Source organism: Pipistrellus kuhlii, unplaced genomic scaffold (genome assembly GCF_014108245.1).
Source record: "Pipistrellus kuhlii isolate mPipKuh1 unplaced genomic scaffold, mPipKuh1.p scaffold_m20_p_23, whole genome shotgun sequence".
Classification (NCBI taxonomy): Eukaryota; Metazoa; Chordata; class Mammalia; order Chiroptera; family Vespertilionidae; genus Pipistrellus; species Pipistrellus kuhlii.
Window position 1 is genome coordinate 10,720,515 of NW_023425522.1, and position 19,444 is coordinate 10,739,958.

The following is a 19,444-nucleotide window of genomic DNA, read 5'->3' on the forward strand; positions in this document are numbered from 1 at the left end:
AAAGGAGAGATGCATGAGACCAAATTATAAATTTACTAGAGGCCTGGTGCACAAAATTTGTGCATGGGTGTGTTTGTGTGTGTCCCTCAGCCCAGTCTGTACCCTCTTGCGATCTGGGACCTTTTGGTAATAGAAGGCATAAGGTATAGAGATACTTTTTGAAGGAAAAGGAAGAAAGTGAGTTGTCAATAGTGTTTGGAAGAAAGGATATGGTTTTTGGAGTTTGAAGGTCCACCTCTGTCTTGAGCAATGTTGCAGTAACAGACAAGTCATTGAGCTTGCCTGGTCTCAGTGTCTACACCTGTAAATTGAGGGTAATAATGCCTAATTCATGAGGTATAAACTCTGCCATGTATGGTCATTGGTTCCAATTCAACAGCAATAGAAATCTTACATTTGGGGTGTGATGAAGGGGGAAACTTTATTTAATACAAACATCTTGATTGTGATACCTCATGGCTGGGAACCAAATGTCTGTGGAATAGCTCAGTGGTATTACAGCCCAATTATGGAACAGCATGGCTGTGGCACAGCATATCTGTGAAGTGGCACTGGGCATAAGCCCTCTCAGACCAATGTTATACCTCAGCCAGGGTTCGCACTTGGCTGCGTGTTGCAGGTCAACCTCTTTCAAGCTAGACACTTCTGCTCTGCTCAGCTCTGGTTCACTCTGGCCTGCAGAAACAGGACAGCTTACTCCTGACCAGTGAATTGTCTCTGGTGTTTCATCTCTAGCTGCAAATGCAGTCTTAGTAGGAGAGGAAAGTGAGCTCCATTGGGGGCTGACCAAATAGAGAGAATTCTGGCCCCTGCTCCCTGATTTGTCTGTTCTGATGAAAATGGAAGACTCTAGCCTTAGCCAGTTTGGCTCAAAGGATAGAGCATTGACCTGCAGAATAAGGGTCCCAGGTTCAATTCTGGTCAAGAGTACATGCCTGGGTTGCAGGCTTGAGTAGGTGGCATGCAGGAGGCAGCAGATCAATGATTTTTTTCTAATCATTGATTTTTCTATCTCTCTCCCTCTCCTTCCTCTCTGAAATTAATAAAAATATATTTTAAAAAAGAAAATAAAAAACTCTAAACATTCACAGTTTGTTCCAAAATGCAGTGTTCTGATTGGTTGAAATAGAGTCACTCTCGTTATTAAAGATGCTAATGAAGATACAGCTGCACAGTTCTGATTGGACGGGGAAAGTCTCAGTCCTGTTGGTTGAAATACGATTTCAGGAACTCCTTTATTAAATTAAATTAATTAACTTTTTGTTATTCATCACTGGAGGATATATTTTTTTCAAATTTATATTTTGTGTATTTTACAAGTTGTATACAAATTTTCAAACTTGCCTGTTAATATAGAATTGCCTCTAGTACAATTCATTCATTTTTTTTGCATTTTTTAAAATTAAATTATTATCTGTGTACATATTTTAACATTGTCCACCCTCCTATACATGCCCTCCCTCCCCAGAGTTTTGTGTCCATTGTTTGTACTTATATGCATGTATACAAGTCCTTCGGTTGATCTCTTATCTCCCCCACATCTCCCTACCCTCTCTGCTGTAATTTGACAGTCTGTTTGTTTTTTTCTTAATATATTTTATTGATTTTTTACAGAGAGGAAGGGAGAGAGATAGAGAGCTCGAAACGTCAATGAGAGAGAAACATCGACCGGCTGCCTCTTGCACACCCCCTACTGGGGATGTGCCCGCAACTAATGTACATGCCCCTGACCGGAATCGAACCTGAGACCTTTCAGACTGACACTCTACCACTGAGCCAAACCGGCTTTGGCTGACAGTCTGTTTGTTGTTTTATTATCTCTATATCTATCTTTTGGTTCATCAGTTTATAATGTTCTTTATTATCCATAAATGAGTGAGGTCATGTGGTGTTTCTCTTTCATTGACTGGCTTATTTCACTAAGCATGATGTTCTCCAATTCCATCCAGGTTGCTGCAAATGATAAAAATTCCTTCTTTTTTATGGCAGCATAGTATTCCACTGTGTAGATGTACCTTGGTTTTTTGATCCAATCATCTGTTGACGGGCACCTAGCCTGTTTCCAAATTCTAGCTGTTGTAAATTGTGCTGCTATGAACATAGGGGTGTATACATTCTTTCTGATTGGTGTTTCTAGTTTCTTGGGATATATTCCTAGGAGTGGGATTACTGAGTCAAATGGGAGTTCCATTTTCAGTTTTTTGAGGAAACTCCATACTGTTCTCCACAGTGGCTGCACCAGTCTGCCTTCCCCCCAGCAGTGCATGAGGGTTCCTTTTTCTCTGCAACCTCGCCAACACTTGTCACTTGTTGATTTGTTGATGTTGGCTATTCTGACAGGTGTGAGATGGTACCGCATTGTTGTTTTGATTTGCATCTCTCAGATAATTAGTGACTTTGAGCATGTTTTCATGTGCCTCTTGGCCTTCCTTCTGTCTTCTTTTGAAAATATTCTATTTAGGTTCGTTACCCATTTTTTAATTGGCTCATTTATCTTCCTTTTATTAAATTGTATAAGCTGTCTGTAGATGTTGGAGATTAAACCTTTATCAGTGATAACATTTGCAAATATATTCTCCCATATAGTGGGCTTTCTTGTTGTTGTGTTGATGGTTTCTTTTGCTGTAAAAAAGCTTTTTATTTTGATGTAGTCCCATTTGTTTATTTTCTCTTTAGCTTCCATTGCCCTAGCAGCAGTATCAGAGAAGAAGTTCTTTTGGCATATGTCTGAGATTTTGCTGCCTGTGGATGAAGGATATTTCTTCCATTGATTTTTAGAGATGGGGAGAGACACACAGAGATAAATATTGATGTGAGAGAGGCACCCCAATTGGTTGCCTCTGGCACGTTCACCATCTGGGGTTGGGGTTTGAACCTATTACACTCCATTGCGCAGGCTGACACTCTAACCACTTGAAAATACTAGCCAGGGTTGCCGCTGTTGTTTTGTAAAATGAGGATGATACTGTAACAAGACAAACAATGGGTCCATGGTGCCTGTCACTATTCAATCCAATTAAGCAGAGACAGTGTTGAATCATATATGAGAATTTATTCCAATAATGCTGGCAGTTTGGGAGAATAGCAGGTTGTCCACAAACAACTGTTCTGCCCCCCACCATAAACTGACTGCTTTTATAGGTAGAAGTTCAAGGAAAGTAGGGAAAAGGGCAAATGGGCAGTTTACAGATACATGAAAAAGGGCTGAGGGTCTTCAAAGGGGTTGGTGATATGCAATGGCTGGGGTTACTTGGGGAAATAAGGAGAGGGTAGGCAATGTGAGCAGTTCATAGGTAAGCAGAGGGCTTGGGATCTTCAAGGGGCTTAGTGATATGCAAAGCTTGGGGTCTTCAAAGGGCTGGCAATTTTGGTTTCTGCAACAAAGTTGTCAATTTTTCCATGATAATCAGGAGCTCCAAATTGGGAGGGTGGGCTGCACTTCCAGGTGAGCTCCCAGGTCCTGAGTGCAGCTGCCACCAGGTTGGAATGTGCCTTCTTTAATGTGAATTAAACAACCACAGTTAACAGAACATGATTAACATTTCTTACAATACTAGCTGGTTCCCTAACATTTTATTTCTGCCCCCTTTCAGTAGTAGTGCCTGTCATCATAGGGTTTGTGATGATTAAATTTGTCAACTTGACTGGGCCACAGTGCCCAGATATTGGGTCACACATTATTCTGGATGTTTCTATGAGGGGTTTTTAGATGAGATGAACAGAAATTAGTAACACTGGAATTAGAAGGGCAGATTGCCCTCCACGTTGTGGTTAGCCCCGTGTAGTCAACCGAAGGCCTGAATAGAACAGAAGACTGACATGCCCTGAGCTAGAGAGAACTCTGCCAGCCAACAGCTGCATCAGCTCTTTTCTGGGTCCCTGCAGGTTTTGGACCTGCCAGTCTTCAAAATTGTGTGAGCCAATTCCTTAGACTAAATCTCTCTTTATAAATATACACATCCTATTGGTTCTGTTTCTCTGGAGAACCCTGTCTAATACTGATTTGTCATTAGGGTTAAATAATTTATACATGCAATACTTAAAGATTAGGACAGGAGTGGGTGGCTGTACTCTCGGACTCTAACTTCAGTGTTTGCATCTGTCTGGATTCAGCTTCATGGGTGCCTATGTTCTCTTGCTCTTTGAACACACCGAAGGCTTCTGAAAATACCCGCATTCCCTCAATAAAATTGAGGGCCATTTGGGTCCCCTCCAAGGTCAGCCACTGTTTCTGTCATCTGAAAGGGACCAGGACAGGGCTGAAATTTGTCTGTCTGGCAGGGCTTAGAATGCATGGGCTCTTGACTTTGTGCAGGAAAGAATTCAAGACGTGGTGTAGGTGATTTTGAGAGTGTGTTTATAAAAGCAAAGGAAGGGCTTAGGATAGAAGAAGCAAGATCATAGTACCAGAATTGAGTCTAGGCAGACCATAGCAAAGGAAAGGAAGTCATAGGAACAGAATTAAGCCTAGGAGGGTCTGCTTTGTGCTCACTGAAAAGTGATTAAGAGGAGGTTCCCACAGCTTAGGAGAAAGAAAGTAAAATTATGTGCAGGAGAAAAGGGGTGGGGCACAGAGCATGCACTGGGCCCTTTGGGAAGCTATTTCTGTCTTTTGCAGGGAATTTTAAGGGAGGCCTCAATCAGAATATTCATCAGCTTTCGAGGTGTGTCTTTTACTATGCTGATGCATCAATATCTGGTCAAATTCACCTCCATCTTGGATTTGTTAGGCTCTAATTATTATTTTTTTTCTTTGTATTTATTCCCTGACTTTATTCATTTAGGTTTAGCTGGCACTAATGGCACTAATGGGTTTCTGTTACCTGTCTCTCTGTCTGGGGTTATTTAAGCTCCCTGCTCTCTGGTTGAGAAGGAGAGATGTAAACCACCTGCTCCTAAGGGTCCTTGGTTAGGGAGGAGAGGGACTTGTGATTTATCAGCTGGATGTTAATTGTTCAGCTGTTCCTCTTAACTAGTTTGTCTCATTCCACTAGTTTTTTCCTCATTCCACTTGTCCAGGAATTTTCCTAGCTTCTTAGTATCCTGCCTGACATGACAGGAAGTGGGAGGTTGATCCTTGCAATGACTGTCTACCTTGTGGCCCCACAATTGGCAGAGCCTCCCACTGAGAGTTGAAATTTGGAGGACAGTGCCTGGGATAGGCCCTGAGCAACCAGGCTTCACCTGCAGCTTCCTGTGGAGAGGAGCTGAGCTTCCTCTACAAGATTCTGGATTTTACCTTGAGAATGAATAAATTAGAACCAATAAATGGGCTCTATCCCATGTAATGTGACACCCAGTGCAGGGGTTGTCCTGAGACTATTCTTCCATGCTTCTCAGGTTCTTAAAGGAGAGCTTTGGCCTTTAGATGAAGAAAGAAGCTCTCAGACATATTGGCAGGTTTCTTTATTTCTCCTAAGATAGCTGAGGACATCAAATTAAGAATCAAATCATATACCTGCCACCTTCAGCAGAAAACTGGGGACACAGGATTACACTTAAATCAACAAGTTCATTGTGTAAGCTTTCTTGATTTTGGAGGTGGAGAGCCAGAGTCTTGGGTGCAGAGTCCTGATGATATCATGCCTCTGCACAAGCTTACCTGCCTGGGATCAGAAAGCAGCCACAGTTACATGGATCTTAGTAAAAGAGTATCCTTCTCTAGTACAGGCATCTGGCTAGACTCCATTTCCATTAGAGGAACAGCTCCAGGAGCTGGGATACAAAGTTCTAAGAGTTGGGATCCAAAGTTCAGTAGTTTTCTCATTCAGAAGAAGGTCCTGACAGAGTTGGCCAAATGTATTGAACATGTTAGCAATGTGACCTGAGCAAAAAAGTAATGAGTTCAGGAGGTGGCACCTCTGCACATTATTATGAAAGAACTGGGGCTTCTGTAAGGGCACAGGCCATGGCACCTAAATCGGTGTAAGGGTATGGAATGACTTTTCATAGCAGGAGTTATCTAAGCTAAGACCGGGATCCATTCCCCCTGTGGCCTCGATCTTCACCTCTCTTGTGGCTCTAGGAATCCAGTAGACTTCAGAATCAACTAGGCACAATTTGGACTAATAGACAAACACAGCTCAACATGGACAAGTGAAAAATAAATCTGTTTTTGCCCATACTCCTAGCCATTCCAAACCTTCAAGATATCCATTTCCACTGTCTATCTTTAGCCAGAAGTGACTTTTTTTTTGCATGTGAATGGCACAGGGCGGGCTGTGGTGGCCACTGGACAAGGCTCTTGGGAGAGGTTTCTATAGGTTGGAAGACATCATGCCAGCTCCAGAGACACATTCCTCCAGAGGCTGCCGTTCTACTTGGACAGTTGGCCTGTGTAGGCAGTCTGGAAGCCTGTGTGGCAGCACTGAGCATGGACACATGGTGCCCAGGAAAGCCATCATCAAAACACCATAATGTTAGATCTAGAAGGCAACTCAGTCGGAAATGTGTTTGCTTATCTATCATCTATCTATCTATCTATCTATCTATCTATCTATCTATCTATCCTCACTGAGGACATGATTAGAGAGAAGCCAGAGGGAGGGGGAAAAGAGAGAGAGATACATACATTGTTGTGAGAGAATAACATCAGCAACATTATACATTGCTTTCCATACATGTCATGACTGGGAATCGAACCTGCAACCCAGGTATATGTCTTGACCAGGATTCGAACCAATAACCCTTCCATGCACAGGATGACACTAACCAACTGAGCCACTCTTGCTGGGTGGTGGCCATGTGTTTAGACTTGTAGAAACCTAGACCCAAAACCTGGACAGTCAGAGCCAGGACTCATAAGCAGGTGTTCAGACTTCAGCTGCTGAGCTTGTCTGTAGCCTCACCCCCCTACCCTCCTAGTCTCCTCCACTGCGTCACTTCTCCCAGAGTTCCTCAATTAGGTGAGGATGGGTCTCCTTAAGGGCTTGGAAGAGCTGATCTTTGCAGGACCAGTCCCAGGACTTGCTGAAGCTGAACAGCGTCCTCATCTTGTCTGGATTGATGGGCTCAGCTCGCACCTTCTCATATTGCTCCTCGCTCAGCACCTGTCCATGAAGCTTGTCTAGGACTGCATCCACCGAAGTCACTCGAGCCACCAGCTGTGCCCGATGTTGGTCCACAAAGTGTAGTGAGTCTGGGGCATCTGGGGGTGAAGGTGAGTCTGACAATGAATAAAGAAGGGCTCTCACCACAGCTTCTACAGGCATCATCACCTGTAGTTCTGCACTCACCTGATCTGCATCGTTGGCTCCTCCCCCACCTATGAAAACATTGGACTTGCAGAGAGGTGCCTCTGCCTACCCTCAAATACCTGATGGAGGCATATTAGGTTGCCCATGGAAGGTGCCAGGGCCTCCGTGGGCAGAAATAAGGGTGATTGGAAAGGACTCTGCACTGGAGTACACACCACTCTCCAAAGACCAATTCTTTGTGAGGTGTGAAGACTACCCTCTTTCTCTCCTTCCTCCCTCCAGGTCCAGGTAGCACACTCCAGAACTTCCATGGCTTATGTGGTCTCTAACTTTGTTACTGACCTGCTAGGGCTGGAGAGACCAGAGTAGCTTCAGGTCTGAGGTCTCCTGGAAGAAAAGGGATATGAATAAGCATCAGTATTAGTGGTAGTTATTAACACAAGCAGTAGCCTTAAAAATCCTACTCCTGTCTCACTTCTGAGATTCTTTGATTCTTAGAAGTGGCTACAGACTAATTCTGATAGAAGTTGGAGTAAGCATTGTAAGGGCCCTTAGAGATTATGTAAGGGAATCCCTTCCATAAGCATATGGGGAAACTTAGTCCCAGAAGCCATGATCATAGACAGAGGGACACAGAGAGAGGGTAGTTTCTTCCTCAACAATGCAGACATGGTTTAATTTAATCTTGGCCTGAATGGAACCCTGGTAGAGAAATAACCAAGACCCTTACAACATAGCTTCCACTATGAAATCTCCTTATTTTGAGCAGAAGGCTACCTCTTTGTCCTTGGTCTCTAGACTCACACTGTTTTGAATTTTGATATAAAAATCAACATCAAGAAAAACTTAGCAGTAGGGTAATGCATAAATTTCAATAGGAAAAAGAAACAACAAAGGAAGAGGGTTACAAAATTACTTGCATAAGGAGAGAAAGGGGGAGTCCACAAAGCCACTGTGGACACAGCTTGAGCTTTTGAGCAGACCCAACTTCAGTGTGACCTGACAGTGTGGGAGGGAAACCAACCAGGGGAGCTCTGGCTGTGGTGCTGGGAGCAGCAGTTCTCTGGGATGGAGGGAGGAATGTGCTCCATGTCTTCCACGATGACTGGTCCTTATACTATTTATAAGGACTACGGCATGATATATGTACATACATCATGTATTTCATCTTTCCAACAACCCTACAATGTACACAATATAACCCTCTTTTTATAAATGAGACTCAGATGCGTTAAGTAATTTTCTCAAGATCACCCAGCAAGTAAGAGCCAGAGTAAGATTCAAATATGGTCTGATGCTGGGGCTGATTAGTCCAAGCTGTGATTGCACCCAAGCCAAGACTGAGTCACAACCATTCTCTTTCTCTGCACTGGGAAGCCTGTTTGTAACAGCTCACATGGGCTGATTTTTCTAGAAGGACTTTTTTTTTGGGGTTACTTCTTGAGAGTATTAGTGCTGCTTTAAGAAACTGTAAAATTGCTCTAACCAGTTTGGCTCAGTGAATAGAGCATCAGCCTGCAGACAGAAGTGTCCCAGGTTTGATTCTGATCAATGGCATGTACTTTTGTTTCAGGCACATCCCCAGTAGGGGGTATGCAGGAGGCAGCTGTTTGATGTTTCTCTTACATTGATGTTTCTAGATTTCTACCCATCTTCCTTCCTCTCTGTAAAAAATCAATAAAGTATATTTAAAAAAAAGAAACTGTGAAATTGCATTTATTCCTGCAAGTTCATTATTTGATTCCTGTTGTATACTTTGAAATATCAGTGATCTAAGGTAGTGTATGTGCTATTGCCATAACTGGCTTAATTCATACAACCATATAAACTTCTGGTTATTATTTTCTCATCTCATGTTCAATCTATTATGAGCAACTTTGTCAAATGACTTGAGGGTTTCAAAATCTGTTAAATCAAGGGCAGTGTAGAGACACCATGGTGTATGGGAGAGGGAATGGAGCTTAAAGTCAGATTTACTTGAGTTCAAATTCTAATCATGCCAACTGTTATATAACTAGAAAAAGTCACTTCCCTGGGCTATTTCTTCCCATCAGCAAATTGTGATATCTCTCTCTCTCTCTCTCTCTCTCTCTCTCTCTCTCTCTCTCTCTCTCTCTCTCTCTTTCTCTCTCTCTCTCTCTCTCCTCTCTCACACACCACACACAGAGATGCAGACTCTTTAATTGACTTTCTGTTTCCCACCACTGAGCTCCCCGGACTTGTCTTGACTTTACCTGATTTCACCAAGGCCTCCCATACCACAGTCTCATCATCTTTGCTTTTAATCTGCAGCCGAATCCCCGGCCCCAAATGACCAACGTAGAACTCAGTGAAGAGCTGGGGTTTCCCAGGGCTTCGATAGCAGAGCTCCAGTTCCTGTAGAAAAAGCGGTGATGTGAGAAGCCACCATTCATCCCACAAGTGAGGTGTCTCCCCATCTGACACCTTCTTGGCCCTGCTCAACCCCATGGGGACCTTTGAATGATCTCTACTGAAACTAATGTCACTTCAGACATTGCTCTTTTCCTCGTTTTTCACAAATCCTAACTCAGAAGGAAGAGGACATGGCTGGGGTCAAGACTCATCTCTAATGTAGTGCTCACATATCTTTAAAAAAAATATATATATTTTATTGATTTTTCACAGAGAGGAAGGGAGAGGGAGAGAGATTTACAAACATCGATGAGAGAGAAACATTAATCAGTTGCCTCTTGCACATCCCCTATTGGAGATGTGCCCACTACTAAGGTACATCTCTTGACCAGAATTGAACCTGGGACCCTTGAGTCTCCAGGCCAACGCTCTATCCACTGAGCCAAACTGATTAGGAGTGCTCACACATCTGAAACCAGATCCTTCTTTCTCCACCTCCTCCATCTTGAACTCAAATTAACATTTTTGCAACCCAAAGCCTGTCTTCTCAATGTATCCTAAGATTGACATACTTTCAATCAACAGAAAATTTATATGCTTGACACACTTTCAATTAATAGAAAATTTATATCCATCCTCTTTGCTAAATCACATTCAAGACAACTCTTGGTTCCCAATTGTCTTTCAAAAATGTTCTCTTCCCATTTTCCCCACCCTCAGTAAATGGCACTACCACCCCCTGAGCACTCATGATTCAGATTCAGGCATCATCTTGAACTCCTTCCTTTCGCTTTCATAAGCCAAGTCCTATTGGCTTTACCTGCAACATATACCCTCAATCTATCAGCTTATCTTCATCTCAGCTGTTTCTTCCCTAATCAAGGCATCTGCAGCTCCTGCCTGTACTATAGCAACAGTCTTTGGTTTTTACTCTTGTCTTCTTATCACCCATTCTTACCCAGGAGCCAGAGACATCTTATAAAACTAAAGCTAGTCTTGTATTACCAAGCAACAACCTCTGAGATCTGGTTATTGCACTTCAAACAAAATCTAAACTCCAGATCAGGGCAACATAGTTGATGGGCCATAGGAAACCTCTGCCTCTTGTGTGACCCCACCTTATTTCTCTCTTTGCTACTTTCAGTGAGCTCTGCCACACTGACCTCCTATTTGTCATGTGGAATGATTAAGGGTGCCTGCTCTTCTATCCTCTGGACCTGAAGTGATATGTTACAAATATTCACCTCCTAGGGCTCTTCTTGTCACTCAGGTCTCAGCTTATATGTTACTGCTCAGAGGTTCCTCCCCTGACCACCCAGAATAAACCAGCCCAGTCACTCTCTGAAGTGGCAGAGTTGTGTTTGTCATAATGTCATCTTCCCAAGGCACTGGGTAAATGCTTGATGAATGATTTAATCATGTTCCTCACCCCTTGTTGAGATCTGACACAGCAGGGAAATCTAAGGTATTCATTATTGGATTCATATTTTATAACTCAAAAGATATGTAACATTTCCTCATTACTTCTGGGAATATATTCCATCTGTCATTGTCACTTCAAGTGGTCCAAAGACTCATCTCAGAACAGAAGAGAAAGAAAAGATTAACTCTAGTTCAACAACAAATACCATTCATATGAAACTCTGATCCTCAGCAGCAAGATGTTGGCAATAGTGAACATTTGGATATCATGGATGAGTGTCCAGTGGACTGATGTCATTCACTTTTGGTGAAAAGGGGAGACTGAGAAAGGATAAGAGACAACCCCTGATGTCCAGACCTGCTGTGATACTAGATCTCATTGTTATTACAAAATAATCTGATGATGCCATCTCTGTTGTGTTGTCCTCCTGTTGGACATACACAAAGTCACAATCGCCAAACATACCCCCACTGCAAAATTGACCATTTCAGCAATTATACCTTCACAATTCTGGTGCCTGCCCTTCTTAGAGAGAAAATGTGTAGAGGTTCCCAATCATAGAATTGCCCTAACTTCTTAGAATACCAGATCTAGACCAAATCTTTATTTCCTTAGATTTCCCCCCAGATTACCCAAATAAGGCCCAGGTCCTGAAATAGGTTCTTTCTGAGTCTCTTAATCTGAGGGTGTCCCATTGTTCTTATTGGTGTGGGTTCTCTCACTGCAGTGAGTAATAACTCCAATGTCTTCAGCTACATGTGTGTTCCTGGTGGTTTTGCTTGGAGAGCATGGACACACTATAGCCCAACACTTCTCAGTTCCCCTAAGTATCTGCCATACCCCAGTTGGGCATATCTTTTGGAAAGCTCTGAGACTTGACTCAAAGGTATTCCCAAACATGACCTCTGGCCTTACGGAGGTGGTAATATCTGGACTACTCACCTCAGGGAGTATTTCCATTTTCTGTGAACCAGACACAATATATCGGGAGCCTATGTGGAGCGGAGTCAGCGGGGGTGGCTTGTGTATTCGCACAAACTGGAACTTCTTTTTTTCATTATCTACAGCCTAAGGAACATAAAAAACACTGATCAAGAGAGGAGGGCCTCTGGGTCTTCCTCAGAGATTTCATGAATGACTTAAACATGTCTCTCATCCTTTGTTGAGATCTGAACAAAGTGAAGTGGGTTTTCACGTGTTGATGTTGTTATTGTTGTTGTTGTTGGTGGGCTATACCACAATGAGCTCTCCCTCCATTATCTCCCAGGACTGCTACAGAAATCCCCCCACTTGGCCAGAGCTATGTTCAGGGTGGGAATTTGGGCACTGATAGAGAAGAAATGAGAATGGAGAAATGTGTACACCTCTGTGGATGGAGCCATCCCATCATTCTCATTCCTTGAAAGAGATTGCAAAAACAGTGTCCAGCAATGACTAATGGACCAGTGAGCCTAGTTGGGGGAGGTCTTAGGGACCTACAAGACTATTCTGTGTCTTATACTTATGCCCACTTGACACATCCAGGGGCTTTCTGGATGCATGTTATGTCTTTGACAGCCCACCCTCACCCCGTCTTCTCCTATTGGAGTACCTTCTCAATGGTGCAGTCACTGGGGAGTAGGTAGAGGTGAAAGTTGACTTCCTCAGGATGGAGGCGATGGTAGAGCAGCACATTGGAGATGACAGGGATGCTCAAGAAAGAGTGGATCTTCCTCAGTAGAACTCCCATAGGGGAGAAACTGGGGTTCTCAAGGACTATGTAACGTGGCTCCACCCTTGTTGGCTTCTCCAGAAGTATCCCATCCTCTTTAAAGTGGGCGACTTGGAAACATGAGATGTCCACATGTTTCTCTGTGAAAAAATGGATTTGAGAGATGAGTACTTAGTGCCCTCACTGAGTCAGGCTTGTCTGAGGCAGTGTGGTCCTTGGGCAGGAGGTTCAGTGGCCTCGCTGGGGGACCCTGCAGGGAAGGCAGTGTGCCTGTGTCTGGGGCCTTTTGGGGTTGTGGTCAATAGGTCCTCTCCAGTTGGAGCTCCGCTGGAATCTTCTTCTTTTTTTTCTTTTTTTAAAAAAAATATATTTTATTGATTTTTTACAGAGAGGAAGGGAGAGAGAATAGAGAGCTAGAAACGTCGATGAGAGAGAAACATCGAACAGCTGCCTCTTGCACACCCCCTACCGGGGATGTGCCCGCAACCAATGTACATGCCCTTGACCAGAATCGAACCCGGGACCTTTCAGTCCGCAGACCGACGCTCTACCACTGAGCCAAACCGGTTTCGGCTGCTGGAATCTTCTTAAGCCAAACTTATACACAGGCCCAGGTTCTTGGGCTGGGAAAGATAATGACCCCATTGTTACCTGTGTTACTGTGCATTTTGTAACTATGGGGGGTCATGGAGTAGTGCTGGCAGGTGTCTCTCCATGCAGATAGAAACAAGGAGAAAGAGAGTCGGAAATGGAGTGACCAAGATTGTGTACATTTGTCATGTTTAGTCACCCACCATTTTCAGATTATTTTTGTGAAGAAACTCCTCCTCCATCATTATGTGCATCTTGCCAAAATATAAGCTGGTCCTCCCACTCAGGGAGCTTGTGACACAGGTGTGTGACCAAGATTTGACCAAGTGGATGCTCCTAACCAAGGCAGATACAGAGATGATGAAGCACAGATGAAAAGACAGAGATTCTTTTGGCAGCAGCAATGGGGTCAAGAGATTAGCAGCCACCATGGAAGGAGGGCCTTACAGTGGCTGTGTCTGTCCTAGAGGTCTCTCTCTATTTTTCCTGTTTGGACCTTGGCTGTGTTCTCATTTTCCCAACAGTCTTTGGTCACTGTCTTTTTTTTTTCTTTTTTTTTTTTTCTCTCTGTAAGACTTTTTGCCTAATTGTTTCTTAAGTCTGTGAGCTACTCAATAATATTTTTATACATTCTTTTCTGTCCAAATCAACCTTAGTCTGCATGGGCACCAATCAGTATATGTAAGATTGACTTAATACCAGGAGGAGCCTCGGAGACTGCTATTAACTTTACTAATTTATCAAATGCTTAAAAATATTTTTAAAATATACTTTTATTAATCCTCATCCAAAGATATTTTTTTCAATTGATTTTTAGAAAGTGTAGGGAAGGGGAGAGACAGAGAGAAATGTCAATGTGGGAGAAACACATCAATTGGTTGCCTCCCACACTTGCCCCAACTGGGGCTGGGGATTGAGTTTGCAACTGAGGTACATGCCCCTAACCAGAATCAAACCTGAGAACCTTCAGTCCAAGGGTTGGTGCTCAAACCACTGAGCCAAATGGGTTATGTCTATTAGTTGACTTTTTTGTATGAAAAATAGTATCTTGGTGGTGTGTGCCACCTGAGAAAATACAGAAGTATTTACCTCCGATCTCACTATTATTTTCGTCTTCCCCTTTTCCATTAGTCTTTCTCTGTAGCAACACCTTTTTGTGTTTCCACTTTTGTCATGTGGCTTTGTCTTTTGCCTTTCCCACACTGGTTTAAATTGTCCCAAGTGCCTGTGGACCTTTCTAGTGACTACAGGACATGATCCCTGCTAGTGGATGCAGCATTCCTCGTTCACTGCTTTCTTCTGGTTTTAGCATTGGGGTTGTGTCCACCCTTTCGCCATGATAAATAATCCTGCAATTCACATGTTTCTGCAGAGAACTTTTCTATTTCCCTTGAGCTAATACCTTGTAGTTGATAAGTCCCAAGGAATGAGAAAAGGGTGTGAAAGGACATAAGCAATTCTATGATTTGCCATGTTTTGCTAAATTGCTTCTCCATGAAGTGATGCATTTTGCATTGCTTTGGTGACACTAAGTGGTTGATACCTCGTCCTCCACAATTGAAATGTTCTCACATGTTAGTCAGGTGAACTGAAGCTCCTGGAGGGAATTGCTTTAGGGAAGGTCAATGAGTCACCTACAGCCTTTGGTTGAGATCCCTGCTCTCAGAGCACAGTTTGCAGCACTACTCTGCCTGAATTCTGTTTTATTTAAAAAAATGTTGTTATGATGATGATGATGATGATGATGATGATGATGATGATTATTGTGTGTGTGTGTGTGTGTGTGTGTGTGTGTGTGTGCCTGAATTCTGGAAGGTGCTGTGTGTGCATCCACCTTGCCTTTTTGCTAGGATGACCCATTGTCTTTGCTATCTCACACCTCCCTCCCCTCTGTTTTAGTGCTAAATCTTCACTAGTTACCATTACCTACTGACCCTGTCTACCAAGCCAGGTGCCCCTGGACCCTGGAGTATCTCCTCTTGGGATTGGCCTCTGTTGCTCCTGTGCCTGCACTGTCTTCCTGATGGGCAGCTTGTATTGTATACTTAATCTTGTGGTCTCAACAAATGAGCCCTCTTTGGGGTCTGGGCTGTTCTTTGCTGTTTTAGTTTTCTCATTCTATTTTTTTGTTTGTTTGTTTCTACTAATTCGTAAATTCTTCTTCTTATATACATACTCATTTTTTGACTGAGGACCCTAATATTACAGTGTGTTTATTTAAAGTCTAAAGTAAACCAATACCTATATCTGGAGGTGATACTGAATGGATTAAACTACTGGAAGAGGGCTATAATCCTGCATAATAAAAGGCTAATATGCAAATTGTTCCCTCGGAAGTTTGACTGGGAGACCAGGAGTTTGATCGCTTGCTATGATGTCCATTGATCACCAAGGGCTAGCAGGGAACATGGCATGCAACTAGCGGTGGCAAGGTGGAACTGAGGGAGTGAGGAAAGAAGAAGGTGGGGAGGTGGGGAGGCAGGGAATCTATTGTAATTGGCCCTGATCACTGGACAGGCCTAGGGACCTAACAATGAATGATTTTCATGCACCAGGCCTCTAGTTTAATATATCAATCAGTTATATTGTACATTGCTGAACTATGGTGATATGGTCTGAAAAATGCATCTTTCAGCAATTTAATCATTTTGCGAATATCATAGAGTACATATACACAAACCTAGGTGGTATAGCCTACTACACACCTAGTCTATATAGATTACCACCATCGTATGTTTTCTGTCATTGACCAAACTATTGAATGTGATACATGACTATAAATGAAACATTAAAATTATGTCTCTTTATTATCTAAATGAACTGTACATATCATAAAAGTGCTTATAACTTATATAAGCTGTAACATGAATTGTTTATTAAATCATCTATACATATAAAATCCTAAATGAACGATGACTGAATGAATGAAAAATTGGTCACTGATGCATACTGACTACCAGGGGGTAGACGCTTACTGCACGAACTGCCCGTTCATGGTCAGTGTGTTCCCACAGCCAAACTCCTGTGGCCTCTCCCCCTGACTGGCCCAATCTGCCCCAGGCCCCATTTGGGGCAGGGAGACATCCCCGATTGGCCCCTATCGCCGCCCAGGCCAACGTATTCCACCTGTGCATGAATTCGTGCAGCAGACCTCTAGTTCTATCATAATTAGGGTTTCTGTCTGAATCATGATTTGACTAGGGAACTGAATCAGGTTCTTCCAACTTTCACATAAAATTGATAAACAGTAGTTCTGTGGCAGCCAACATCATCTGGGGTGCATCTGATTTTGCTCATGGCCTGGAATGGGAAGCCTGTGTTGCCTCCGCCTGCATATGTGCAGGCCCATTACTTGACTCTGTGGCCAACACTGGCTGACGTTGTCAGGTCACCTGTGGTCTCAAAAAGTGGAGAATTTATTTTTCCTGATCAGGATGGAAATATTTTAGCATTTTAACCCAGTAGTCAGTTCTACTGTGGCCTTTACCCTCCTTGTGAATTATACACTAAGACCTTTGTATTCTTTAGCACTCTACTTGCTGTTTCTGTTGACAGTTCTGAGAGTTTTTTCTCTCTCTCTTTAAACTCCCCACATATTAGACATTATTATTGTTTCCTTACCCTGCTGTGTGTCAGTATCTTTCCTGATTATTTTATCTTGTATAACACACCCTCTGTCTGAGATTATTTTGTGGAAAGATATGTTGGTTTTAGTTTGTTTTAAAATGTTTATCTCAGATACTTCTTAAACAATAATTTTTCTGTGGTTATAATTCTTGCTTGGCAGTTATTTGCTTAATACTTTGAGGTTTTTATTCCATTGTCTTCTGTGGCCTTCCATTATGACTGTTCAAAATCAGTTATCATCCTACTTACAGTACCTTCCTCCATTATCTTTGTGGCTGCTGTTAAAATTTGCTTTTAGATGTCTGTATTCTGTAGATTCACTTCAATGGGTCTAGTGCTGATTTCTCTCTGTTCTTCTTTCCTGCTTTGAATTTTTGGGATTTCTCCTTCTTACAGCAATTATAGAAATTTATTGGAAATTCTCTCTTTGAATATTACGTTTTCCACTGTCTGTGTAGTATCCTTCTAGAATTCTGATTAGATGTATACTAGGCCTCTTGTTATCTTCTATGTCACTTAATCTTTTTTTAATCTATACTTTATCTATTTAGCTTATTTTCAAACTTGATTTATCATTTTTAGTGGCTTGTTTCTTGCTCATATTTTAAGGCTGTTTTATTAAGCATAAGAAACATACTTATTTTGCAATCTCCTTTTGATAACTTAAATGTCTGAGGTCTTTTTTTTTTTTTTTTTTAATATGGAATGCTTCATGAATTGGCATGTCATCCCTATGCAGGGGCCATGCTAATCTTCTCTGTATCATTCCAATGTTAGTGTATGTGCTGCCGAAGCGAGCACTGTCTGAGGTCTTTATGGGACTGATATCTGGTTGAGGTTTCTGTTGGTTTTCAGTGCTTTTGAGGTTTTGACTGTGAACTTTATACTTTCTGGAACTTTCCTGTGGGAAGTCTTTTTCTGTGGGATAGGTTGGATAACCATGCAACTCCATGACTATATCTCTTACTGAAATGCCCTTTTTTTTTGTGGCTTGAGCTCTCATATGGAGTCTGGTGACATGGTTTCTCCTCCTTGCCTTTAGCAATAGCAATGACTTCCCATGTTAATTTTTAGGTGCCCCAACCTTTCTTGTTCGTTCACTTAGCCTTACTTTGCAAATGGTCTTGTGTTTGAAAAGTTTCTTCAAAAATCTCTAATGAATAAACATATCATGTATTTTCTGTTGGGACCCTGAATTATACAATGTATGTGAAGAGAACTTAATAAATGATAGCTATTATTGTTATTGAGGAGATCCCTCCCTCCCTCCCTCCCTCCCTTCCTTCCTTCCTTCCTTCCTTCCTTCCTTCCTTCCTTCCTTCCTTCCTTCCTTCCTTCCTTTTCCCCTCCCTCTCTCCCTCCCTCCCTTCCTCCGTTCTTCCCTCCCTCCTTCCATTCCTCCCTCCCTCCATCCCTCCCTCCCTCCTTTCTTTTGGTTAATCCTCACCTGAGGATATTTTTTTCATTGATTTTCAGAGAGAGTGAGATAGAGACAGAGATAGAGAGAGAGAAATCAATATTAGAGCATTGATGTTACACATCGATTGGTTGTCTCCCGCACGTGACCCAGCTCTGGCCAGGGATTGAGCCTGCAGCCAAGGCATGCTCCCTTGCCCTGAATCAAAACCAAGACCCTCAGCCCACAGACCAATGTTCTATCCACTGAGTCAATCTGGTGAGGGTGAGGAAACCACTTCCATTGAAGGAAACTTTTCAGGATTTCAGGCAAAAATAATTATGATGCTTGGGGACACAGTGTTTCAAAACAGATATGCCCAGAACACTGTGGAATGAGAAAGAAAGCTGCTATAACTTTCTCTCAGTCTGTCTAAGGAAGCCACAAACTCCCCTCAGGATATTGCCATTGGAAGCCATTTTGGGCCCATTCTCACCACCATCACCTTCCCCCACACCTCTCTCTCACTCACCTTGGAGGGCTATAAAGTGAGGGAGGTACACAGCTTCCACAGCTCCTGGTTCAGCCTTGATGTCAAAAAGAGGCCCTGCAACCATCCAGCTGTGCTGTGGGACAGTCTGGTCCAGGAACTGGTCCCAAGCACAGAATTCAATCTCAATGGTCACTGGCCGTCTCACCACAAAGTAGAGCCTCATTTTGGAACAGTGGTAGGAACCAGCCACAGGGAAGTGAACTCTGGGGATAGCAGAGAGAGGTAGACATTGAATTAATTACTCCACACAAGCTCACAGACTACCTACTGGATGCCCGACCCCCTGCAGTGCACTGGGTATCTATTAAGGTAGCTGTAAGCTCAGATGTGACAGCCAGAAGGATTTGGAATTGAGACTTGGGTCCTCTGCTCGCTACTGTGAATCCTTCAGCAAGGCATTGAATTTCCATAATCTCAGATTTCTTATTTGTAAATAAAAGAAATAATAATACCATCTCATAGAGTTGTGAGTAATATGTGACCTAATGTATGCTGATGGCTTAATATCTATTTGGGGGTGGTGAGCTGTCTCTATAATAGTGATGATAAAGTAAATAATAATAACATAATCCTG

At 42.7% G+C, this 19,444-nt stretch overlaps 1 protein-coding gene and 1 non-coding gene across 2 annotated transcripts in view; both read right to left on the bottom strand.

Annotated features, from left to right (window-relative positions):
- Positions 1 to 6,503: 6,503 nt before the first annotated feature.
- Positions 6,504 to 19,444, bottom strand: part of LOC118727049 (NACHT, LRR and PYD domains-containing protein 1) — a 29,910-nt gene continuing 16,969 nt past the window's right edge. Inside the window, exons 9-14 of the mRNA XM_045586687.1 lie at positions 18,850 to 19,073; positions 12,584 to 12,843; positions 11,935 to 12,060; positions 9,431 to 9,572; positions 7,539 to 7,583; positions 6,504 to 7,165 (exon numbers count right to left, since the gene is read on the bottom strand). Of these exons, the coding sequence (XP_045442643.1) occupies positions 6,879 to 7,165; positions 7,539 to 7,583; positions 9,431 to 9,572; positions 11,935 to 12,060; positions 12,584 to 12,843; positions 18,850 to 19,073 (1,084 nt within the window). The 3' untranslated portion in view covers positions 6,504 to 6,878. The remainder of the gene's footprint in view (positions 7,166 to 7,538; positions 7,584 to 9,430; positions 9,573 to 11,934; positions 12,061 to 12,583; positions 12,844 to 18,849; positions 19,074 to 19,444) is intronic.
- On the bottom strand, positions 17,616 to 17,722 carry LOC118727055. The gene has a single exon (XR_004990473.1). It is a non-coding gene; the product is annotated as a U6 spliceosomal RNA (small nuclear RNA).